The sequence below is a fragment of the Sus scrofa genome, chromosome 5, assembly GCF_000003025.6.
Source record: "Sus scrofa isolate TJ Tabasco breed Duroc chromosome 5, Sscrofa11.1, whole genome shotgun sequence".
NCBI classification, from domain to species: Eukaryota; Metazoa; Chordata; class Mammalia; order Artiodactyla; family Suidae; genus Sus; species Sus scrofa.
The window spans coordinates 34121792-34148703 of record NC_010447.5 but is presented as its reverse complement, the minus strand read 5'-3'; the positions used below and the strand labels follow the sequence as shown (position 1 = coordinate 34148703).

The 26912-nt window shown below is 42.0% G+C and overlaps 1 protein-coding gene across 1 annotated transcript in view; it reads right to left on the bottom strand.

Annotated features, from left to right (window-relative positions):
- Window positions 1–26912, bottom strand: part of MYRFL (myelin regulatory factor-like) — a 150646-nt gene that overhangs the window by 69813 nt on the left and 53921 nt on the right. The window contains exons 3-7 of the mRNA XM_021091985.1: window positions 12868–12935; window positions 12517–12760; window positions 11071–11162; window positions 5011–5161; window positions 803–998 (exon numbers count right to left, since the gene is read on the bottom strand). Of these exons, the coding sequence (XP_020947644.1) occupies window positions 803–998; window positions 5011–5161; window positions 11071–11162; window positions 12517–12760; window positions 12868–12935 (751 nt within the window). The remainder of the gene's footprint in view (window positions 1–802; window positions 999–5010; window positions 5162–11070; window positions 11163–12516; window positions 12761–12867; window positions 12936–26912) is intronic.

Sequence of the window (26912 nt, the reverse complement as noted above, 5' to 3'; positions counted from 1 at the left end):
TGCATGAGAAAATGTACCAGCATCAAAAACAATAAAATAATTACATTCAGCAAAAGAACTGTAAGACTTGCACAATAAAAACTTTAAAACTGTAATCTGAAGTGATGGTGTGCCAGATTCTGAGCCCAGGTTTAATATACTGGCAGCTTCCATTTCCTATGTCTTGAAGCATTGACCCTTAGGACGCGTCCACCATACTGTGAGGAAGCCCAAGCTATCTTGCAGAGAGGTCTACATGCAGAAGGGCCAAGGCCTCCCAGCTACAGCCCACTTTGAGCTCCTGGCTGAGAGCCAGCACAGACTTGATAGACATGGGAAGGAGCCATCTTGGAAACTGGATCCAGGCTCAGATGAGCTGCCCCAGCTGATCACTCCTGAACAGAGGTGTGCTGTCAGAGCCAAGCCCTGACCAGGTTGCAGATTTGTGACCCAAATAAATGACTAATTCATTTGGTCTAAGTTGCTAGTTAGACTAAGTTATTAATCTAAGTTGCTAAGTTTTAGGATAGGTTGTTAGGCAGCCACAGAAAACGGAAACATTCATAAATGTTGGCTGAATTAAATGGAACTAAATAGGGAATTTCCCTTGTGGCTCAGTAGGTTAAGAATCTGATTAGTGTCCCTGAGGATGCAGGGTTTGATCCCTAGCCTTGCTCAGTAGATTAAGGATCAGCTTTGCTGCGAGCTGTGGATAGGCTGAAGATGCGGCTCCGATTCAACCCCTAGCCTGGGAACTTCCATATGCCCTAGGTGCAGCTCTAAAATAAACAAATAAATAAATAAAACTAAATAAAAGACTTACCTTAACCCCAAAAGCTTTCAAGTAAAACATTTCTACTGGCTTTAAACCCATTTGGGTTTTGACAAATTTTGGACTTCCCCAAACTTGGATATGGATGGTGATCTGAAAATGGTTCTTCTTCTGGCAAACAAAAGCTTCATCTGCTGGTGAAAAATTAAATCCTTTGTCTGTGACAACTCGATAGCCTATATCAGGTCTATGAAAAGCAGAAGCAAGAAACGGTTTTACAAATATTTTCTACACATTTTCTTTCATTAACAATATTAACCGTACAAACATTTCAGGAAAAATATATTGTGGAAAGTACCTTTTGCTTTATTTAATCAATCAATTTTGTTAATTTTTAGCAAGGTAATGAAAATAGTATTTCAGAACACAGCTGGCCCCCTCAGAGCTTTTTATCTTGCCGAATGGAAGCATTGTTTCTTCAGCCTGCCTTCTCCCTTGTGCTTTCTAGACTTCTAATTTGACTTCACCATACAATAGAAAGACATAGGCTAGAAGTTAAGAAGTCAATATGTTACTCAGACATATGAAATATCTGGGGTGGCATCACTCTCTTTCCTCCTTAAAAAAAAAAAAATCTCTAAATTTCATCAACACCGCACTCAAATGGCCATTCAGAGGAATAAATGTTCAGCTTACTGGTAGTCATATAAAAAAAGCAGATCGGAGTTCCCGTTGTGGTCCAGTGGTTAACGAATCCAGCTAGGAACCATGAGGTTGCAGGTTCGATCCCTGGCCTTGCTCAGTGGGTTAAGGATCCAGCGTTGCCGTGAGCTGTGGTGTAGGTCTAAGAGTTAATAAATTTCTAAGGCCACAGGAGTGGCCCTAGAAAAGGCAAAAAGACAAAAGAATAAAAAAATTAAAAAAGCAGACTGGTCAGAACTACCAGGAAAAGCTTCAAACCTGATTAACCAGAGCCAGTCCAACTACTGATTGAAAATATGTGAAACTGAAATGAGTTTGGTCATTTCCTCTTTATCCTCCTGATCTGGTAATAGCACTGAATACCTACTAGGCTGGTTACTTTTGTAAGAAAAAAAAAAGTGATGGTGGTGGGGTGGCTAATTAGACTCTCGCTTTATTTGTTTTATCAGATCATTTACAATACTTTGTGTAGTATATGTTTAACTAAATACTTTTAAACGTTTACAAAATATATTAAATATGTAGCTTTAAATACGTAGAGAAGAGAATATAAAAGTTGAAAACTACTTTGGTAAGTTTTTCCATATACGTTGTAGATATAGAACAAGATTTTAGATATAGAACAAGATTGTTTTTTTGTCCTTTTGCCATTTCCTGGGCTGCTCCCATGGCATATGGAGGTTCCCAGGCTAGGGGTCGAATTGGAGCTATAGCCGCCAGCCTACACCAGAGCCATAGCAACTTGGGATCCGTCTGTGACCTACACCATAGCTCACGGCAACGCCAGATCCTTAACCCACTGAGCAAGGCCAGGGATCGAACCTGCAACCTCATGGTTCCTAGTCAGATTCGCTAACCACTGATCCACGATGGGAACTCCAGAACAAGATTTTTAATGCATCATGTTTCCTAAATCTGGGCTTTTCCTCAGGAAAGAAGTTCTTTCCTAGGAAAGAAGAGAGCAGTACTTACTGCTTTGCTAGCTCTCTGCCACAGTGTGGGTCTTTACTTCCTGGGATCTCAATTTGGATGGCTGCCATTTAATGAACAATATAGAGTTTCTAAACTTTCCTCTACTTTCAGAGACAGAAAATATGAATGCGTCTCTTGGGAAAAGAGTGTCCATGTTCTTTGCGACGTAAGCACCTCACCAATGGATCAGGTCCCTAGGTCACTGATTACCCTCAAGTAGCTGAGCAAAGGCCCCACAATCACAGTGCCTGCCAGCAGCAACAGGAAAATCCACTGAATGAAGGATTTGATAAAGACCACATGTTTTATGCCATCTGGGAACTTCTATATGGACCTAGGTTTCTAGAACTAATCTTTAATTTATCTGGATGGATTGAATTGTATAGATTTTCCTACAGAGGGTAATAAGAACTGTCTTCATTGGGGAAAAGAAAAAGGAAATATCTTTTTGTGGTCTTCCACGTTTCATTGTCAAAAACTCTGAAGAAAGGATGCAAGGTTTGCAGCTCAGACTGAACTGCATTAGCCTGAACTTTTAGGACAGCAGTAAGCAGAAACTGAATCAACCCACACCAATTATATAACTGAAGATAATTCTGAATCTTAAACACACATCGCTGATTATAGAAACCAGTCTATTTCCCAAAGAGTAGCAATTGTGGTGTTGATATCAGGTTAATTATAAAGTCAACTAAAATGGTCTTTTAAAAGCTCTTTTTAACACAGATTTAAATATCATTTTTAAAAGAGTTAATAAATTTTTAATCCCCTAACTTTATTGCTTATGGTTTATTTAGGAAAATGATTTTTTTTGTTACAAGTTAAACATAATAATCTAAGAAGAGAAAAGTAATTTTCTGTCTCAATAATGTGAATAGTGAACTCAAGACAGCCTGAGTTCTAATCCAGAGAATAATACCTTTTTTTTTTTTTTTTTTTGCTGAAGAAGTGAATTATGATTAAACATTCAAAATAAATCTGCCTTTACACCTTTGAGTTTATACCATTGTGTTCTTTTTTTCCAGATCAGTGGAGCATAGATTGGCTGTTCAAATAAACTTTTTTAAAAAGAACTACTCAAGTGAGAAGAGAGATTAACAATTACCTTGAAAACTTGATCGACTCAGACACATACAGACTAGGAAGCATTAAAGGCTTCAGCTAAAATACTGTGCATATGTGTGATAGTTTCATACCTTGGTGGTAATACTTAGGATAGAATATGGAACACTCCCCCCAAAAACATCAAATGAAGGCTGACTCAAAACCAAGACCTGGGGACACTTCCTTTCTTTCCTATTGCACACAGTGGCAAAAATACAAGTTGTGACACTTCAGTGATACAATCTGCAGTTTTCTGCTTCTTGTCTCCTGTTAAACACATCAACTCCCAGAGTATGTTTAGCTTCTGAGATTTTGTTTTAAGGAAAAGATTTCTTCTTTTTAGTTCATCCAACATAAAAACCCTAGTGATAAGTTGTGCTCTTAAAGAGGTTATATTTGAGTTTGGAAAAAATGCCCTGAAGACCCTCAAGTCTGTGGCCCAATGTTTCTCATTTTATATTATATTTATTAATTGAAAATCCTATTCTTTTTTTTTTTTTTTCTTTTTTGCCATTTCTTGGGCCGCTCCCGCGGCATATGGAGATTCCCAGGCTAGGGGTCCAATTGGAGCTGTAGATGCCGGCCTATGCCACAGCCACAGCAACGCAGGATCCGAGCCGTGTCTGCGACCCACACCTCAGCTCATGGCAATGCTGGATCCTTAACCCACTGAGCAAGGCCAGAGATTGAACCCACAACCTCATGGTTCCTAGTCGGATTCGTTAACCACTGCGCCATGACAGGAACTCCAGAAAATCCTATTCTTTAACCATTAACATGTTTCAGTGTTTCAAGAAGGCATTTATAATCAATGAAAACTCTACAAGAGTTGGCTAGGTAAATTATATCCTAAGAAATAAAGAGACGGCTTAAAAGATGTTAAGAGCAATACTGTAATAAGTCTGCATTTATTTCTTGAAACTATAACGTCAAAAGAATAGGATGAAGATTTTCCAGGTTAAGGGTGTTTTGTATGATTTGATTTCAGTCTCTTCATATAAAGCCACCACTGACTGTGATTGCTGCAGCCTATATTGACAATAAATGGACAATGCTGATTCACAGTGTAGATGCTGGGGAAGTAACAAATGTGCCCCCCACCCCAAAATATTCTATGGAATTTTTAATTAACTGCAGGATTAAATGTTAGTGATTTGGGAAATTCCATCCTCCAGCTTTTAGTTTAAACTGGGCATGTGATTTCAGAAAGAATCCCTCCTTCCTCCCTCATTTAGTGGGTAACTTATGAGTTAGAATTACACGTGTGGATTTCCGAAGGCCAGAAGTCCATGTTCCAACTATTCATTAGTTCAAATGCAAAACCTAAGGAGTAAGACACAACTTTCTCACTGACCCAGGCCATTTTTGATGCCCAGGGGTGGCATCAAAGCCCAAAGACTTGGGATTCAGTCTTGAGAGTTAGCACGGCCTTTCTCCCCTCACTCTCCAGTCAACCACAAGGGGTTCCTCGGTCCACTTACAGTTTTTCATATTGACCATTTAATAAACTATGCCAAGGAACACTTCGGTATGGCTGCCACTTCAGAGCAGGAGAGCACTGGTCCGCAAGCATCGGGTTCTGTCTCTCACTGTTGTGATCTTGCACGTCACTGCTGTGACTCCTACTTGTCACTGCAAAGAAACAGGTGCATTAGATCTTTCCTCCAAGGTCGGTTTCCTAGACTCACAGACAGCTGCATGGAGCGAATGCATACACCATGTAAGAGGCAGAGTGACCGTGTGGGGAATGATAAGTGTTGGGAGGCAGGGGCCCGTGGTTAGCCTTGTTTCCTCCTCTGTAAAATGAGCAGCTGAGGTCAGTGATTTCTAAGGCGCCACGGTGAGCACTTGCTAGAAATTTACTTTTAGTATCGAACTACCCTACTTCTGGCATGACATGTCTTCTCTCCCAGTCTGTGTGGCTTGAGTGAAAGTCCACGCCCAGCCTGAGGAGGGTAGGTGTCTGAGGCTTGATCAATCAAACAAGAGCATTCACTATTTGCATCAATAATTGCACCAGGGAGACGCATGGTCTAATTCAATCCAAGCAGAGTGGATCTCAGCAATTTAGGGAAGATGGGCTCAAAGAGGCTGACGCTTTTTCTTTTTTCTTTTTTGGGCTGCACCTATGGCATGTGGAAGTTCCCTGGCCAGGAACCAAATCCATACCACAGCAGGGACCTGAGCCACAGCAGTGACAATACTGGAAACTTAACTTGCTGCACCGCGAGGGAAGTCCAAAGATGCTGACTCTTTTCCATGAGGTTTGAACCTATAAAACACGTCCTCAAGAGCTGCTGGTGCCATTTTGGAACAAAATGAGGGAAAAGCCTTTCCGGGAATGAAGCCAGTAGAGCAGAAGGCAGAGTTGAGAATGAAGGGCAGTCAGTCCTGACGACATGATTTGAATTCTAGGATCCAATCTTAATCTTGGATCAGGAGCCAGTAAAGCCCCTCATTTTGTTTTTTTGTTTGTTTGTTTTTGGCTTAAGGCAGTTTGAGAGGTTTGGGATTTTTTTTGGGGGGGAGATTTTTTTGTTTTGTTGTGTTGTTTCTTTTTTAACTGAAACCAGTAAAAGTCCCTTGTGGCACTGTCTGTGGTCCAACTAGCCTTTTGAATTTATTTATTCACTTAATGTCTTACTTCCATCCACTGCAAAATAGAAATTAAAACAGGGGTCCTGCCCATCTTGCAACATTAAACAAGCAGAGAGAATATCATTAACATAAGTGAAAGCACTTTTAGAAGCTAATACCAAGATAAAGTAACAGTATCTTGTTAGAAGGTAGCATTAAATATATAAAATTGCTACTTTTGTAGACCAAAGGTGGTCAAATAACAGCAATTTCACGTGTAAGCTATTTTTTTTTTTTTTTTTGCGTAATCCTTGCAAGTTGTTTGTCTTGATCATGCCTCCAAGTTGTATGATTCAACCACAGAAAATTTTTATGTAAATTCTATTAGGATGTTTGCTGTGTCCCTTTTCTGTTAACTCCCTACCATCACTCGCACCTGCTGTCAGGAGTGAAAGGGGAATATTGTGTGTTCATAAACGCAGGTGCCAGCTGTAAACAACAGCACAGGAATACGGCAGCAGCTCCCACAGAGCGTGCACTTAGCCCACAGCTTGGAGAATCCAGGGGCAGGTGGCTGGGTTTTCTCTCACTCATCTTTCTTTCTTTATATTTTTATTGAGTTCTTCTTAAATAAATAGCAGAGCTTTGGATCCCAAATGTCAAAGGAACTGAGTTTTTCGTGGGGCATCAATATACATCACCTAAGCAAAACATCTATTTTGGGGGGTTTTGTAAACAATCATTTGGGAAAAAGTTTCTCAAAATCCTGAAAAAGTCTGAAAAGTCTGAAAAGTCCTGAAAAGTCCTGAAACTTTTTCCCGGATAAGAATACAGGAGGTCAGCAATTCGAGGAGCTTTTAATACCCTCACTCCTCCAAAAGTTACCTGGCCTAAAAAGTTTTCAAAGAAAAAAACCTTCCATGGTTTGCCTGCTTATACCAACTTCAGAGAAAGGAAGAAACTAGTTCTTCCATCTTTCTTTCCTCCCTCCTCCAATGGAGAGAGACTAAGGGAAGTTCAAGAGCTTGGAGTTTGGAATCAGATGGAACAGGGTTTGAATCATAACTCATTTATTGGCTCTACGATCTTAGCAAAATAGTCTCTTGTCTTTAGGCTTCAATTTCTTCACCTGCAAAATGTAACAGGTTGATGCCTCCCAGTATTGTTGAAGGAATTCAATGCGTCATCTCTATAAGTACTTAGTACAGTGTCTGCCACCAGTAAGACTTTAAACAATGGTGCCTCTGGCTAATATTAGTGGCCCTGTCATTATCCCACGTACTTGTTTCAACTCAGGTGACTCAGTCATTCCTAAGAAACTTGGCACATACTTCTGTTCTTGGCCTCTGTGGTAACTCTGATGTGAAATGATTAACATCATGGGCCCAAGTGAATATCAGCTAACATGGGCCTTTTCCCCCTCAAGTATGACCATAAGATCAAGGTGCCAGAAGCAGCCAAAGGCCAGCCCCACTCCTCCAGGTGCTGGGACGGAGCATGGTTAGTGGGCAGAGGGCCCGAAGGGCATTTCCTGCCCTTTCCCATCACAGCAGCAAGAGTTTCTGGGCAGCCATTCCAACAGAACTGACATGGTCGTGGCTCCCCTGGGAGCTGGCTATTAGCTGGGGAGCCTCAGGGATGGGAACCTGGCACAACAAGCCTATGCTAAAATTCCAGGCACAAGCCTAATCCCAATCCTGGGGCTTATTAATATTAAAAATAATAATACTACCTACTACTTGCAGTCTTTTCATATCACAGGCACTATCCCAGATACTTGATATAGTTTCTCATTAGCTTATTAACTCATCTTCAAGGTAAGTATCCCTTTTCTTTCAATAAACTTTCTTCTTTTTTTCCTTTTTATGGCTGTACCCACAGCATATGGAAGTTCCTGGGCTAGGGGTCAAATCGGAGCTGCAGCTGCCAGCCTATACCACAGTCACAGCAATGCCAGATGCCAGCTGCATCTGTAACATACATGGCAGCTTGCCACAACACTGGATCGTTTAACCCACTAAGTGAGGCCAGGGATCGAACCTGCACCCTCATGGATACTGGTAGGATTCTCAACCCACTGATCCACAATGGGAACTTCTCAATAAACTTTCTTTATTGAAGTATAAGTATATGAAGTATAAGTATGTGAAGGCAGGTATGATTTTATAAAACAAATTTTCAGAAAATGAATTGTAATAACTACCACTAGCTCAAGAAATCAGACACTTTTAGTATTCTAGAAGATATGCTTATGCCCTTTTCCAGTTACTACTTTCTCCTGCCCAAGAATAACCACAATTATGAAATCTAACACCATAGAAGAATTTATAGAAACAGTATAATATGATATGTACTCTTATGCACTGGCTTCGTTTGCCCATAATTATGAGTTTCATTCATCATTGCTGCAAATGGGTAGTAGTTTGTTCATTTTCATTGCTGTATAGTACTCCATCTCATGGATATACCACAATTCATCCTTGATGGCCATTCAGGTTATTTTCAGTTTGTGGTTATTATAAATAATGCTGCCATGAGTATTTGAGAGGATGCCTTTTAGAGGGAATAGGCATTCATTTCTGTTAGGTATATTTCTAGGAGGGGATTTGATGTTCTATTAGATACAGCTGAACAGATATATAAAGTGGTTATGAGGTAAGATTTCTTAATCTCATTTAACAAATGTGGAAATGGGAGTTCAAAGATCTGAAATAACTTGTCCAGTGTCACAGCTGTTACATGGAAGAGGCTGGATTCAAATCCTCTCTTCTCTTGATGCTTCACAGAGGATTTCTTGAGAAAATGTAACAGAAGAGAGAAGCAGAAGTGTGAAGGCAGCAAACTGCCTCAGTCCCAACTTTTTGGAGAAAACTCACAGCTTACATTTGAATGTCTTTCAAAATATTTTCTTATACATTACTTTTTGAAAATGGTCTTAGAATAGTGAAATAGAAATTATGATCCTCATTTGATAATCAAGAAAAGTCAGTCTTGAAAAGCCCCTGATTGCTGGAGAGATGAGACAGATATTTTTCCTGGGTATGTGGTGTGAATTCAGCCCCTATACCTCTCACTGTGGGCCGAAGGCCATGATTTGGGCTGAAAAACCCTGTGCCCTTGTGCCCTTGAAGTTCAAACCATATGAGGTCATGGGTACTCTTATATTTAGAGTTTGGATCAGGTGGGACCAGGAAGCCTGTCATACTTAGGGTCCAGACAATATGGGGCCAGGTACCAGCTGGCAGGAGTCTGCCCAGTATCTACTTTCTCTCTAAGCAAGATTTTACATCTGCCCCCAGCAACACAGTAATTCTACATCATGAGCCCTATAAATGAGGATCTTGGAACCCTTCGCCAAAGAGAACTGCTTCAGAGAAGGTCATCAGAAAAGTCTTACTGATTGATTTAGAACACCTTATCCCATCAAAAATCCTACCCATAAGACCTGCTCTTCCTTCTTCTATCCATATATCGTTTCCCTGGGACCTTTGTAAAATCCTTGGCCTCTATAATATCAAATGTGAGCTCTCCACTGGAAAGCTTGTGCTAGAAACATGGCATTTGGATTCACTGTTTTTGGTGGTTTGTTTTTTTTTTTTTTTTTTTCATTCCTTGGGGACCTGCTTATTTTCATCCTGGAACTGTTGTCTGGAGCTAATTATCTTTAGATGGATTTTCAGTGACCTTTGAACAGGATTTAAACAAGAGATGCAAGATTTCCTATCTGTTAGTGTATTCCAGTTACTCTTCCATGGCTGTTCTCTGGAGAGGGTAAAAAAATCAATGCCTTCTCTAGGGACAGGCCGTAGAAAATCATCACAGGATGGAGCTTAACTCTGTAATGGCCAGGAGGCTTTCTGCAACAATCTGGTTTGATGAGAAAACTCTTGGAAGGTTTGGGTGACTTGCTCTGTACTCTCAGTGAACTTGTGCATCTGTGGCAGAGTGAACAGATGGTCCCCTCATCTGGCTAGAAATTTACTCAGCCTTTTGTGGTTGAGAAGCCTAAAGAAGCTGCAGGCAGGATGCTAGGCTCCCTGAAGGAATTAGAGTAACCATGCATAGGAAGGTGGATGGAGAGCTCTATATTATCCAGAAACAAGGCTTTAATTAGCATTTTGTGTTTCTAGGATTGAGTAGGAAAAATCAAGCAGCTTCTGCTCATGGGATCCATGCAAAAGACAAGAAGGCAGTAGAGGTTGGTTTATATGATGGCTGGATGCCTGGTGCAATTCTGCCATGGTACTCCCAGGGGGTGACGATATGGGGGACTTGGCCAAATGAAGTCATCGTCCACTGAAGGACCCCTACAGCCCATAATGGAGCTGAGGCCAGATGTCCCTGAAAGGACCGGCAGGCTCCATGAGACACAGAGGACCAGCTCTTACTGTGCAGCTGTGAAAGGCAAAGGCAGAAACCTGAGCAGGTGAGAAAGCCATGGGCAGCTCCTCCCTGGGCGAAAGCTCTGGAGTATAGGGACCATAGTGGGAGGGGGCCTCAAGAGGAAAATCCTGGACTTCTTTCCAAGCTGGAGAATAAAAGAGATGCGTGGGAAGAAAAGAAATGTGACCTGGTACCCTGAATTTGGGGCACTATTCACAAGGCCTACGTTGAGTATTTACAGTGGCTAACAGAATTGGCTTGGAGTATTATCCTTTTCCCTAATAAGTACCATAGCATTTACTCTGGAAATTCAGAAGTTCAGGGCTTCAGGCTCAAAACCCCCAATTTGTTCTCAGCTTGATCAGGTCTCTAAGTTCAAAACATGATGTGTCACATGATGTATAAGACAAAGAAAGTAGGCTGACTACTTGGACATCATACGATTTTGCCGAAAGACTTCTGAAATGATTTTTACAAATTTCAAAGATCTACTGGGAACCCTGCTCATTTGAAGCATGTGCTAGGGAAGCTGAACTTTCTACCTCCCTGCTCCCCTGGAGCAAACCCCTGGAATAGCTCACTTGGTCTGGCATGGCAGGCCCACACTTGACAGTCCCTGGAGTCCTCCAGCGCCTGTGTGTACTTTCTCTTCTTGGTTGGTGGCAATGAGGCTCTAAAATCAAGAACCCAAAATAAAGTTAGGAGTCTTCTTTGCTTCCCACGTCATGTTTTGTTTTTTTTGTTTTGTTTTTGTCTTTTTGCCTTTCCTAGGGCTGCTTCCTGTGGCATATGGAGGTTCCCAGGCTAGGGGTCAGATTGGAGCTGTGGCCTCCGGCCTAGGCCAGAGCCACAGCAATGCAGGATCCGAGCTGAGTCTGCGACCTACACCACAGCTCACAGCAATGCCGGATCCTTAACCCACTGAGAGAGGCCAGGGATCAAACCCACATCCTCCTGGTTCCTAGTCGGACTGTGCCACGATGGGAACTCCCCCCATGTCATGTTAAATTAGTTAGTTAAGTTTCTAGTTAGTTAAGGTTCCTTGAGTCCTACTGGTCTGCAGAACCAGGTCTATGCATAAAGCGGAGAGAGGAAACTCCGATTCCCTGAGCCCTACTAGTCTGAAACTGTTTTCTTGTTTGTTTGTTTGTTTTTACTATCCCATGGATCTGGGGACCCCTACTTAAAAAATAAACTGACAACGTTTTCCAAAGGCAGAGGACTCTTTGAGATAGAGAAAACAGAAGATACTTAAAATATGTGTACACTTTACACCTGAAAATGTTTTTCACATGGAATTTTATCATGTTTTTTGCTGGTCTTTACTCTTTCTGCTGTCTTCCAAATCCAGAAGGAGGAATGAAAGAGAGGAAAGGAGGAGAGGAAGGAAAAGATAAGAAAATAATATATATATATTTTTTTCTTTTTTTTTTTTTTTGCCTTTCCTAGGGCTGCACCCGAGGCATATGGAGGTTCCCAGGCTAGGGGTCTAATCGGAGCTGTAGCCACCAGCCTACACCACAGCCACAGCAACGTGGGATCCGAGCTGCATCTGCGACCTACAACACAGGTCACAGCAACGCTGGATCCTTAACCCACTGAGTGAAGCCAGGGATCAAACTGGCAACCTGATGGTCCCTAGTCGGATTCGTTAACCACTGAGCCATGACAGGAACTCCAAGAAGAAAATAATATTAACTAAGACAATAGATAGGTACTTTTCAGAGAGCTTATTCGCAAATTACTTGAGTGGTCTAGCTGAGGCTGCAAATATGAACAGAGCTTTCTCCATCACCCAGAATCTCCCTATATATTTCTGACATTTTAGCTTCCATTGAATGAGGACCCTGGGTTTAGTGGGTTGTTAATTAAAAGATGATCTAAAGGCAAGGGCAGAGGATGTCTGATATATGACTCAACACTGCCATCTCCTGGCGAGGACTCCACTGTTCACTCTTTCGCAGCACTGCCTGGGAGGGGACCTGGCTACACTGGGGTCTTTCATAATGAAATATCCTGCCCTTTACCCAGGCTGCTGATGGTAGGAACAACTAATTCCCAGATGGGAGGGCACAGACTGGTCCAGGGGGGGCATGAGATGACTGGGGTCTGAGTAGCAGCTGTGAAGGGTGCTTTGAGTATGGCCAGAGTCGCTCATTTCAGAGGAGCTGTGGGCCAGGTGCGCAGGCAGCATTCCTGGTGTCGCTGTGGCATGGAGGAAAGCAGCCGGTGTCCCCGGGGCTGTAGGTGTCTGAGTCGGACAGCATGCACCTGGGGGGGACACACATGTGAGAAAGGCCGCTCTTACTCACTGCACGGAGTTCAACCAAGAAAAGAGAAGTAGCGAGAGACATGGGAGGAAGGCAGGTGGCACTCACCTTTGACCTCCGGAGGAGAGCAGGAGTCTGATGCAGAATAGGGTGGGGTATCTGGGAGCTGGCGTTGCCTGAGGATTAGAGACATGCATTGCTTTTTTGTTATAACCATCATTTTTTGTTATAAACATCATTTTAAAAATAGCATTTAAAAAAACCCCATCATTTAAAAAACATCAACAAAAACAGCAACAAAAAACAGCTTTTTTGTTATAAACATCATTCTATGTTTGTCACAAATGGAAGTAGCCCTCCTGTACAACACCCCCAGGGTGGGTTCCAGGTGCTCCAGGGGGGTCAAAGCCCATCAGACCATGCCCATGTTGAATGCATTCTGGGTCAAACAGATCTGGATTAGAATCCCAGTTCTTCCACTGCTAGCTATGTATCCATGAACAAATACTTACCTCTTCAGGCCTCCATTTACTCACCTATAAAATGGGAATAATCATTATGCCTTCCCTATAGCATCCAAGGGAAAATTAAATGACATACTGTGTGTAAGTATACATACACTTACATACATCCCCAATACACAGTGTGTCCCAAAACATACATTCCCAAACACAGTGAGTCCTCAATAAAGTTCAATTAACATTCTTGTTGCTTCTTAACATTCTCAAAGCACTTAAACACCAGAGAGATGGTTGCGCTAAAGCACTATCGAATGTCACCACTAAAGCAGTGGTTTTTTCCCATCTGTGCCCTGGGGAATCCCAAAGCCTTTGGAAGGAGCTCAGGTGTTTTACAAAAGAAACGGTTTCCATGCCGAGGGGAAACGTATAAATTTATTCTGTTTTATATATTGAGGCACAAGTAAAATTTCATTAAAAAATTAGTACCACCACTTTAAAAAAAAAGTATGAAAATCACTGTTTAAAAAATTCTCTTTTCTGTTCAGAAAGTTTCTTATTGATAGAATTTGTTCCAGAATGATAGAATTGCATTGTTTCCTAGGTCCCTGCCCCACTGCAGCAAAGCAGTGAAACGGCAGGCATGTTATAAATTTATTAAAGCAAAAGCACATTTTCAGAGAGGGGGGGGAGGGCCACCCCACAAGTAAAAGAGGGCCCGTCTTGCTTTACAATTGTTTTTATACCCCCATGCTGCACACCTGAGTGGGGACCCAATTTCTCCCACCCCCAGGCCCACTAATTTCTCCTGCCCTGGTCCCCTACGCTATGGGTAAGGGCTGAGTGTGGTTTGATCTCTGATTGGTCTTGGGCAGGTTGACTTATTTGCATGGGGAACAGGCTATATAGAGGTGGGGTGAGAATGGGTGACATTCCTTCCCTCATAAGGAGCGAGCAGGCCAGGTTTCTCGAGGTGGCAGAAGGGGTATTACAATGAGACATGGCCAGAGGCTTTTGGGTTTGATCTCCTTGAAGGGGACTTGAAGCCTATAACATTATGGCTCAGAAATTCTGATTCTAAGTGATATATAAGCACTGCCATCCTCTACTTGATGCTCTTGCTGGAGAGTAAGCTCATAGTTTTCTTGGTTAAGATATCAACCTCATGCAATGAGGAGAAAAGTCTGTCTTTATTATGTTTCTCAAGTTGGTCCTTTACAGTTTATTCATTTTTATGAATAAGAGACAAGGGAACATACATTACCTTCCTCCAAAAACGCCACCCAAATGAAAGTAAAGGAATAAAGAAGCATGAACACAAAAGAACAAAGAGCATATAAGCAGAGACCACAACAGACCATATTTCAATAACATTGTTGCAGACAGACATAGAATGGATGGTAAGTGATTATCAGAAGGGAAAAGCAAAAACAAGACTGCCTGGGATGGCAGAGGGAATGGAGGAGCCAACAAGACATGATCCAATTTGAAAACAACTCTGGAAAAGCCCAAGACACTGGCATCACCAGCAGCCTCTGAATTCAAGGTTAAGGTGAAGCTAAAAGCACACGAATTGATTGCAAGTGTGATTAAGGAGCAGAGGGGCCTTAGATCAGCTTCTCTAATCTATACAGCTGAGCAGCTACCTCCACCAATCCAACAGAAATTGGAAACTTTTACTCTCTGGAGAAATGGATCCAGGAAGACCGTGGAGCTCCTGGGCTAAAAATGTAAGGACTCATTAAAGTCTAAATGCTGAGCTGTGAGACCCTTCTTCAACTGAGCTTTGCAAAATCCAAGACATTTCTCACAGTAAGAATTTGGAAGATTGTTCCCCCCAAAAAACTGATGTCCTTTTTTGGGGGCGGGAGGATGAGAGATTTGGCCAAGGAAATGAAATGGCCAGCCCCTGTCTGATCACTCTACAGTGAAACTCCTTCTTTTTGTTGTTGCTGTCTTTTTGCCATTCTTGGGCCTCTCCCCGGCATATGGAGGTTCCCAGGCTAGGGTCCAATCAGAGCCGTAGCCACCGGCCCACACCAGAGCCACAGCAATGCGGGATCCGAACCGTGTCTGCAACCCACACCACAGCTCACAGCAACGCTGGATCCTTAACCCACTGAGCAAGGCCAGGGTTCGAACCCGACACCCCATGGTTCCTAGTCGGATTCATTAACCCCTGAGCTACAACGGGAACTCCTGAAACTCCTTCTTTGAGAAGGCTTGCCACAGAACTTCTTAAACAGGAAAAAGCCATGAAGGAAGGACCCAACATTTTCAGAGAGCCTTTACCATTAAAGACAGAACAGATGACTAGATATATAAGGAATGCAAAACAATCCTAAAGACTTCTTTCGCATCTGAATGACTGGTAAGCTCCCAGCGGACCTGACCCCCTCCTCCCCTGCACTGCAAAATAAAACTACCAACTCTGGAAAATTAAATACATACATAAAATTAAATATATATATATATATATTTCACACATACACACACACACACACACTCGAAGATACTGGGAAGTGGACAGAAGATTCTGGAGGAGCACTGAAATCTGGAAGAAGGCAATGGCATAGGGTGAGTTATCTATTTATAGCTTTTAGCCTTAGGACCAATGGAAGTCGGAACAAAGGAACAGCAAAAACTCCAATAAAACCCACATTCTTTCAGGACTGAAGAACCAGAGCATAGAGCTTGGGGCAAACATAGCTGCTGAAGGTGAAAGGGAAATCTTGGGAAAGAAAGACATAGAGAAGGGAAACCCCAAGTTCTGTGTACAAACCCTGGTCAAATGCCTGGCTGTATCCTGAGCCATCAATGTGTGGGGCTGACTGCACACATGCAGTTACAGAGAAAGAGGAAATAGGAGGCATTTTTAAGAAGATGAATAATAAAATGGCAGAATGAAATGCAAAATCAACAATTACATTAAATATTAATAAACTACAGACTCCCATTAAAAGGCAGAGATTATAAGAACAGTTTGGTTCTTTTTTTTTTTTTAGAGCCGCACCTGTGGCATATGGAGGTTCCCAGGCTAGGAGTCGAATCGGAGCTGTAGCTACCAGCCTATGCCAGAACCACAGCAATGCCAGATCTAAGCCACATCTGGGACATACACCATAGCTCACGGCAACACTGGATCCTTAACCCACTGAGCGAGGCCAGGGATCTATCCTGCAACCTCATTGTTCCTAGTCGGATTCGTTTCCACTGTGCCACGATGGGAACCAGTCAGATAAGTGGAAAGGCTCAGATAAGTGGAAAGTTAATGGAGAAAAAAATGTATAAGGAAGACAGAAGTGATTTTATGAATGATAGCTAAAATAGACTTAAAAATAAAGAGTACTACTAAAAATAAAGAGCCTCACCCCATAAGCAGCTTATACAGCACAATAACAAAAAACCAAATAATCCAATAAAAATAAAATGGACAGAAGGAACGAATAGGCATTTTTCCAAAGAAGACATACAGATGGCTAACAGGTATAAGAAAAGATGCTCAACATCACTGATGTTAGAGGAATGAAAATCAAAACTACAGTGAGGTACCACCTCCCATTGGTCAGAATGGCCATCATCAAAAAGTCTACAAATAATAGGGAGTTCCCACTGTGGCTCAGCGGTGAGGAGTCCAACTCGTATCTATGAGGATGTGGGTTTGATCCCTGGCCTCGCTTAGTGGGTTATGTATCTGGCGTTGCCACGAGCTGTGGTGTAGCTCACAGATGTGGCTCAGATCCTGTGCTGTTGTGGCTGTGATATAGGCCGGCAGCTGCAGCTCCAATTTGACCCCTAGCCTGGGAACTTCTATATGCCACACATGCAGCTCTAAAAAGAAAAAAAGTTAAAAATAATAAATACTGAAGAGGGTGTGGAGAAAAGGGAACCTTCCTACATTATTGGTGGGAATGTAAATTGGTACAGCCACTATGGAGAATAGTATGATGGTTCTTTAAAGAACTAAAACTAGGCGTTCCCACTGTGGCACAGTGGGTTAAGAATCCGACTGTAGCAGCTTGGGTTGCTGCAGAGGTGCAGGTTTGATTCCCAGCCTGGTTGCTGTGGGATAAAGCATCCAGTGTTGCCACAGCTGCAGCACAGGTCACAGATGTGGTTCATATTCATCCCTGCCAGGAACCTCCATAAGCCACAGATGCAGCCATAAACAGAAAAAACCCCTAAAACTAGAGTTACCACATGATCCAGCAATTCCACACCTGGGCATATATCTGGAAAAGACAAAAACTCCCATTCGAAAAGATACATGCACCCTCATGTTCATAATAGCACTATTTATAATAGCCAAGACACAGAAGCAACCTAAATGTCCATCCACAGATGAATGGATAAAAAAGATGTGGTATACACACAATGAAATATTATTCATCCATAAAAAGAATGAAATAATGCCATTTATAGTAAAATGGATGGACCTAGAGATTATCAGACTAAGTGAAGTAAGTCAGAGAAAAATAAATACTATATAATATCACTTATTGCAGACTCTAAAAAAAATGATACAAATGAACTTATTTACAAACCAGAAATAGACTCACAGACATAGAAAACAAATTTATGGTTACCAAAGGGGAAAGAGAGGAAGAGGAATTTGAGATTAATACACATTACTATGCATAAAATAGATAATCAGTAAGGACCTTCTGTATAGCACAGGGTACTACACTAAATATCTTGTAATAACCTATAATGGAAAACAATTTGAAAAAGAATACATATGTGTGTGTATGTGCATAACTAAGTCATTTTGCTGTACACCTGAAATATTGTAAATCAACTACACGAAAAAAGAAATGAGTTCCCATCGTGGTGCAGCGGAAATGAATCTGACTAGTATCCATGAGGACACGGGTTCGATCCCTGGCCTTGCTCAGTGGGTTAAGGATTTGGCATTGCTGTGTGCTGTGGTGTAGGCTGCAGTTGTGGCTCAGATCTGGCATTGCTGTGGCTGTGTCATAGGCCAGCAGCTACAGCTCCCATTTGACCCCTAGCCTGGGAACCTCCATATGCCATGAGTGAGGCCCTGAAAAAAAAAAGACAAAAAAAAAAAAATGACCCCCATGATAATAACAATAGCTCCTTTCATTAAGAAGGCATAGGATTCATGATCATTTATGAATCTGATAACAGAGCTTGAAAATACATGAAGTAAAAATTGGCGTAATTAAAGGGAGAAGTAAATAATTGTACCATCACAGTTGGAGATTTAACACCCTTTCTCATCAATTGATAGAACAAACTGACAGAACAAAAAAGTCGGTAATGACGCAGATCATCTGAGGGATGTCTTTAAAGAAGAAAAGGAACTAACGTGTTTTAATACTGAGAGAAATTTTGCAGCTCTCTTCAGACAATTTGAGGAGAGAATTAATAACAGATACACTCAAAGCCAAGCACACTGTGAAAACAAGGCCAAGAAAAAAATTCAAAAAAAAAAATAATGACAGTAAGTTACATGTGAACACATAGGGAAAATAATGTAAGCCCTGAATATTGGCCTAACCAAATATTCTAATACAATTTTATGGTCTCGGGAAGCTGGAGGGAGGTAGAAGTAAGGGTTGAATGTGATATAAGAAAGTTAAAGTCTCCCAGAAGATGATAGTAAGCTCTTAAAATGCATAACGCAAGCACAGCGATATAAAAACATCATTTAGATAAAGAGTAGCTGGAGTTCCCGTTGTGGCGCAGTGGTTAATGAGTCCGACTAGGAACCACGGGGTTGCGGGTTCGATCCCTGGCCTTGCTCAGTGGGACAGAGGATCCAGCGTTGCCATGGGCTGTGGTGTGGGTTGCAGATGAGGCTCGGATCCCGTGTTGCTGTGCCTCTGGTGTGAGCTGGTGGCTGCAGCTCCGATTAGACCCCTCGCCTGGGAACCTCCATATGCCGTGGGAGCGGCTTAAGAAAAGGCAAAAAGCCAAAAAAAAAAAAAAAAAAAAAAAAAAAGTGGCAGAAACATTTAAAAGAGTTGGAACGTATCTGCCTCTGGGGGAGCCAAACTGGGGTATGTTGCGGGGGGGGGGGGGGAACAAAAGATTGCTGGCATTATAAGCCGTATAGAGAACGCTTTTTGACTTCTCAAATTCTGCATATGTATCACTCCTATAAATTTACAAATTAAATCTTGTGACTAACTCTGTGATCTCACAACTCCGCATTCAAGGTTCGAGGCAGTTGTCTCCTTTCCTCGACATTAATGGCGCCACTGAATTCAGTAATGTTAATGCAAACGAAAAATCACAAGCAAATCATCAATTCACCCGAGAAATACGGTATGGCATATCACAGACGGGAGTGCTTGGGTTACCCAGCAGGTCCTTGTGGAGAACCATAGGTTCCTTTGTGGAGCGGCAGCCACAGAGGTTTGTGGTTTTAAAACAAAGATTTTAATGGTTCATGCCTTCCTTACTAAAAGTCTCCCGTCCCAAACTCACTCAGCTACTTCTTTGATGTCACTGCATTTCATGCTCAATGCACTTTAACATACTGGGGGAAATTTTGCATTCCTTCTCAGAGAATTTGAGAGAAGATTTAATGATAGTTACCTTTAAAACTAAGCAAATTGTTAAAAGCATGGGCAATGATTAACTTTAAGAAAAACACTGTTGTTTGAGACAGTTTCTAAGCTGTTAATTCCTCCCTGCTCATAATCACCATGTCAGGAATGCCAGCAATGCACATTAGATCCTTCTGGGCTTTCGGTGCTCTGAATTTGCCTATTCTGCTGAAGGGATTGTCATGAAGCAGACCTAGAAAGTGACAGAACCACTGGTCACTTCTTTTTTTTTTTTTTTTTTTTTTTTTTGGTCTTTTCAGGGCCACTCGTGCAGCACATGGAGTTTCCCAGGCTAGGGGTTGAATCGGAGCTATAGAGCTATAGCTGCTGGCCTACGCCAGAGCCACAGCAACGCAGGATCCAAGCCACATCTGTGACCTACATCACAGTTCACAGCAATGCTGGATCCTTAACCCACTGAGCAAGGCCAGGGATCGAACCCGCACCCTCATGGTTCCTAGTCGGATTCATTCACCACTGCGCCACGACGGGAACTCCCAATGGTCACTTCTTGAGGGGCCATCTCTGTCTACCTTCTGCAGGAAACAGTTTAAAAATCGAGAGATTCTAGCTGATGATAAAAACATGAATAATTTGCCTTCTAAATCTCTTCCTCTCAGACACAGAACTTGCTTGTGTTTTTTGGAGGATAAATGGCAAAGTGTGGTCTCTTGGGGGTCGAATGCCATGCAAACTAAAAGGAGTGCAAAATAGAGTTAGATTTTTCTCTCCATCTATCTGAAGTGAGTACATCCATGCCATCCGCATGCTGTATCCTAAGCGGCCAGGATTTCCTTCAGATTGCAAGCAGGCTTGGTCAAATATTTATTGAGTGCCTATTATGTGCTTATGACTACTAGACACCAGGTAGGACTCATTCACAGTATTAAAATATAGGCTTCACGTGAACAACCAGCTGGGACTATTCACCATTCAATAGTCCAATCTCCAGTTTGTGCCAATGACTCCTCTCAGGTTCCTTCACATATGAAGTATATACCTTCTCTGAAGCTCTACTGCACAGCTCAGCGTGGTGCCTGGTATAGAGTCACTACTTGCTTAATCAGTATGAATTACTGCTTGTTTACCTAACAGGTGGCCACAAATATGTTGTGTATATAAACTCATATATCAAGAGAGGGCTTGTCTGACCACCAACCCACATGGCAGCTCTCCCAACCCCTCAATTTCTACTCACCTACCTTATGCACATTTTTCTTCATTTTACTATATGCCATTGCTCTTCTCTTCCCACTAAGTGTGACATGAAAACAATGGAGCACCAAGAGTGAAGGGATGGGAACAGCTCTCCCCAGGAGCAGGCAAAAAGGAAATGCATCGTCTGCGGAGAATTATTTATTTGTTTATTTTTGCTTTTTAGGGCTGCACCCGTGGCATATGGAGGTTCCCAGGTTAGGGGTCGAATCAGAGCTGTAGCTGCTGGCCTGCACCACAGCCACAGCAATGCCAGATCCGAGCTGCATCTGAGATCTACACCACAGCTCACAGCAATGCTGGAGACTTAACCCGCTGAGCGAGGCCAGCAACGTGGGATCCAAGCCGGGTCTGCGACCTACACCACAGCTCATGGTGAAGCAAGATCCTAACCCACTGAGCAAGGCCAGGGATTGAACTGGCATCCTCACGGATACTAGTCAGGTTCATTTCCACTGCTCCACAACGGGAACTCCTCTGCTGAGAATTTAAAAACAATACTTAAACCCACAAAACGTTAGTCTGCTTTCCAAAGAACACTACCCAGTATTCCGTGATAATCTATGTGGGAAAAGAATCTGAGAAAGAATGGATATGTGTATATGTATGGCTGGGTCTCTTTGTTGTCCAGCAGAAATTATCACAACCTTGTAAATTAACTATACTTCAATAAACTTAAAAAAAAAATCCAACCTGCTTTTTATCACTATCATCTCGTGCCACCAACTCAAAGAAACATGCCTGGGTGCCCTGCCAGGGCAGACTGCTTTCCATCATACTGCCCTTGGTAAACTATAAACAGGGACTTCATCTGCTCTGTTCACTGCCGTACCCCATAACCCAATGATAAAAATGATTATTACTGCAAGTATTTTCTCCAATTTTTCATATGTAGGATTCATGTCCTCCCATGTGGACATTCAATTAAGAGCATGTCCTAGTCCTCTGTGTGTGTCTCTTGCATGTGGTAGGCACTCAATAAATACTTGATCAAGCCTGGTTAGGGTTTCTGTCCACCACCCAGAAGCTGGGGTGGGAAAGGTCCTTTGCAGAAATGTCGTCAGTGGATAGAGCAGCGAAGAAAATGATTTCATGACAGGGCAGTGGAAGCAAGAAAAGCAAGATGCCACTTTGCGGCCCCAACTTGGCAAACTGTAAGGACCCTGACCTTTTCCACCCTCTCCTCTGATGCTTTGAAAAGAGACAACTTTTAGGGAGGACCTACTCTGGTCCAGGCACCAAGCTAACCGTTTGCATGTGTTGCCTCATCGAACCTATGCTATCACCCTCTGAAAGGGTACTATTATTGCCCCTATTCCATAGGCAATGAAACTCGTCTGATGCAGTTAAATAACTTACCCCAGATTATTCATGGGCAACTAGCCAGGCTGGTATCAAGGATCTATCACGAGAGTTGTTGCTCTAAAGAACTCTGTGTTTTCAAAACAAATATTTATTTATCCTAATCAAATTAATTACTGCAGGTTACTTCGTTTTCTACAAATATCTTTAGAATGGAGAAGTCATTGGGACTGTTTTAGTCCAGGATGCTTAAACAGAACTTTTTTCCTACTGTGTCATTTTGAACCCAGATATCAAACTGGTCAATGAACTCAACCTTTAACAAGCTCACCTCAATGAACTATCTCACTCTCTTTCACAATGTCACAGTAAAGAGTTCATCAGCCCCACTCTACTGGCAGCAGAACTAAAACATGCAGCTGGCATTGACACCTAACTCATTTTGCCATCCAACACCAATGAGCCAAGTCCTAAGCGAAACTCAGAAGAGCAGGTGCTTAAGCTCACCCATTAGAATGAAACGAAGTGAAACCTGCAGTTGATTTCCTCATGGACCTAATATGTCTCTAGGTTTCTCTCCTATGAAGTTACCCATTCAAACCTATGATTGGGGAGTTCTCATTGCGCCTCAGTGGGTTAAGAACCTAACTTGGATCCATGAGGATGTGGATTCAATCCCTGGTCTTGTTCCGTGTGTTAAGGATCCCACTTGCTGTGGCTGTGGTGTAGGCCAGTAGCTGCAGCTATGATTCAACCCCTAGCCCAGGAACTTCCACATGCCTCAGGTGCGGCCCTAAGAAGAAAAAAAATAACAGAGGAGTGGAATAACACAATGGAATATTACTCAGCCATTAAAAGGAAAGACTAATGGCATTTGCAGCAACGTGGATGGGCCTAGAAATTATCATGCTAAGTGAAGTTAGTCAGTGAGTCACCAACATCATATGCTATCACTTACATGTGGAATATAAAAAAAAGGACACAATGAATTTCTTTGCATAACAAATACTGACTCATAGACTTTGAAAAACTTATGGTCTCCAAAGGAGACAGGTTAGGGGTGGGGGGATGGGCTGTGGGTTTGGGATGGAATCCTATAAAATTGGATTGTGATGATCATTGTACAACTATAAATGTAATAAAATTCATGTAATAAAATAAAAAGAAAAAAAAAGAAAACAAAAACCCTGTGATTGGGTGTCACCTCAATACTCTCAGCTAGTTCCCTTTTACCTCATCGGCAGAACCTCAGAGCCAGCCTAAAACTTGGTCTGCTATCTATTCCCACTGAACACACTTACTCCAACCAAACCGTATTACTTGGTTTGGGTCTCCGGGGGCGGTGGGGAAGGAAGCATGTTCACGTGACCCTCTCAGGCTGCAATGTGCACGTGAATCCCACAGGGATCCTGTTATAAAGGCAGATTCTGATTCAGCATTTGGTGGGGGGGTGGAGCCTGAGATACTACATTCCTCGGTCCCAGGTGATGCTGATGTTGCTACAACTTGGCCCACACGTTGAGTAAAGGAAAGACGCACATGAACTTCCAGGCATTTTTGAAGGAAACAAAGCCTGTCTTGAAGATTCACTTATCATTTTTCCAGAACCTTCCTTCTTCCACTCCCTCCCCCCCCTCCCTCTTGCACACTCTCTCTCTTCATCCTTTATTGCTGCTACTGCAGGGATTTATACTGCTGTCCCCAAAATCTCTTGCCTCCTGCCCCCCAAGCAGCACTCTATATCTGGACATTTCCCAGTGTGCAACCACTACAGCTCACCTATGTGCCTAGTAGGTAACTGGCTGGCTAAGCCAGGGAACTAGAGAGGACTTCAGCCTGCTTCTGCTCCCCCTGGGCAGATAGATGCCCTGGATTCCATCATACAAGGAAAAAAGGGTTAAGGGCAATTTCCAGAAATCTTTCCATCCTGACGGAACTGCCCCCAGCTCAACATACCAACTAGATTCACAGAGAAAGGTGAGACTATTCTGAGCAGCATATCCCAATGCTCATACATGGACACATGCCTCTCCAAAGGAGTCCATGGCCACGTAAATTTGAGGAACATTGCGTATTATTTTCCTTTCCCAGTTGCATAGTAGCACATCAAAAGCTCTGAGAAGTTCTGCAGTAAAGTTCGTCTAATATTGTTTAAGCCAGTGAGTCACAAGTTTATTATTATTATTATTATTATTATTTAAATACGAGTGGCCACACCTGCAGCATATGGAAATTCCCGGGCTAGGGGTTAAGCCACAGCCACTGTCAAAGCAACACCAAGTAGTTATGTTGTGAGCCACACGGGAAGTCCCACAAGTTTGTCATTGATCATGGAACTTTTACTTTTTTCCCACAGCATCTCATTGGACTAGTTGTCTGTAGCACATGTAGGGGCATCTGTTTTTCAGAGCCAATAATTCCATCTTAACTATATTTAAGATTTGAAAACCTGCCTATGAGGTTCAAATTTGCTCCTGAAAATTTTATGTCTTAATGGCTTCTTAAATTGCTTGAGTTTGTCATTGATTTTTTTTTAAGGAAAACAAACAAACAAACCCCTCAGGGTTTGTAGTAAAATCATGTTTGAATTCTATATCTACTACCTATTAGCTGTGAGCCCAGGCAAGAAGATCTGCATCCTAGGGATGTTGTGAGGAATGCAACTAACCTGCAAAAAGAGAGTCTGATATTTAGAAATAGTCAACACTTGGAATATTCGAATAGGTTGTACCGATGCAATGATCACTAGACCAGCCCAACTTCATGTCACAGATTGGGCCTGTTTCTCCTTGTTCTCACTCATATTTTTATTGCAGCTCCACTTAACTGCATGCACCTGAGCAGTTTTTATCAAGCCATGGCAGGTTATCAGATCATAGGACTTTACTTTAACAGGGATGAACCCTGACAATCTTTGCAAACTTTGGCTCGGGATTCATTCTGAGTCATACCTTTTGGCAGATAATTTTAGACACATGAAAGTATTTCTCTGAAGGTCACATTCCTCTAAAATATCCCTTAAAATATCATTAATCTAAAAGCTTCATGTAGAAGAAAGGGCAGGTGTTCTAGAGCTGGACACATTTCAATCCCAGCTTTGCCACGTATTGACCTAGGAAGAGCTGCTTAACCTCTTTGCACCTCAGCCTCCTCATCTGTAAAATATGTATAATATTGTGCCTATTTGGCACAGTTGATAAGAGAATGAAATGTTTAAATCAAATATGTAATTAAATAAGTGAACATGTAAAGTACAAAGAACAATGCCTAACACTTAGTAAATGCTCAACAATATTAACTCCCTCCTCTACCTCTCTTACGAACTCCACCTACCCACTTCCAAAGGTAGAATGTGACCTGGCAAACCATGTCAGAATCTCAATAGCAATCACCTATAGGGAGATATCTCTGGTCTTGCAGGAAGGACAATTACTATCATGAAGACAAAGATCACATGACAGATTTCCAAATCCAAGGTAGAAAGACAACTCTTCCAATAAAACCTGTTCACTTTTCCTTGCAAACAGCTAAAGTTCTTCCTGCTAGTTATAAAACTGATCCAGATGATTAACCAGAATGTTGATGGAATCAGCTCTACCTCTTCTTAAGGAAAAGTCATATAGTTGAAAGAAAGTAGACAACTCCTGACAGTTTGCTGACCAGAGATGGTAAAGATATCCATTGTACACCCTTCTCATAGGAATTCATGGCAGCTACTTGGATGGGTTGGAAGGAATATGAAAGTAAGCACAAGGGCAATTAATGTCTGGGTTCAGTTCATGCAGCGCCTGGAGCAGAACAGCCAGCTCAGAGTGTGGGCTCAGAAATGTGGCAACCCACCACTTGTGTGTGTGTGTTTAACTAGCTTGCAAAATGTTGAGTTTCCCTTCTTACCACAGTCATTTTGGCAATGATGTTTTTGTTGGCAAAGAGCAGGTCCCGGAAATACCTGCAAACAGTTTGCCCTGTTACTACTAAGGCTCGGATCTGGTTTTACACTCCCTCTTTCATGGAGGGGAGGTGGAGGGGCATTTACTGGAATTTTGGAATGGGCTCAGTAACAAGGAGGGTTAGTGAACTTAAAGACAAATCAATAGAAATTATTGGATATAAACAACAGAGAGAAAAAAGTTGAAAAAATCAACTGAGTCTCAGGAATCTGTGTAGAACATCAATGGTCTAACATTTGTATCATTGGCGTTCTAGATAGAGGAAAGAAAAACACTGGTACAGAAACATATGTATGAAGAAATAATGGCTAAAAACTTCCTAGATGTAGTGAAAAACAAAAATTCATAGGTTCAAAAAGCTGAGGAAATCCCAAACAATATAATCTCAAAGAAAACCATGCTCATGTCCAGTCATATTATAATAAATGGCTGGAAACCTAAAATAAAACAATATCTTGCTGGTGGAGAAAAATGACATATTATATACAAGGGAACAATTCAAATAACTGCCTACTTCTCATCAGAAACCATGAAGGTCAGAAGACAGCAGATAGTGTTGAGAAAACAAAGAACTTAACTGAGAACTCTAAATCCACGATCATTCTTGAGGACTTTAGCATTCCTCTAGATAAAAGAGTAGACAAAAATCA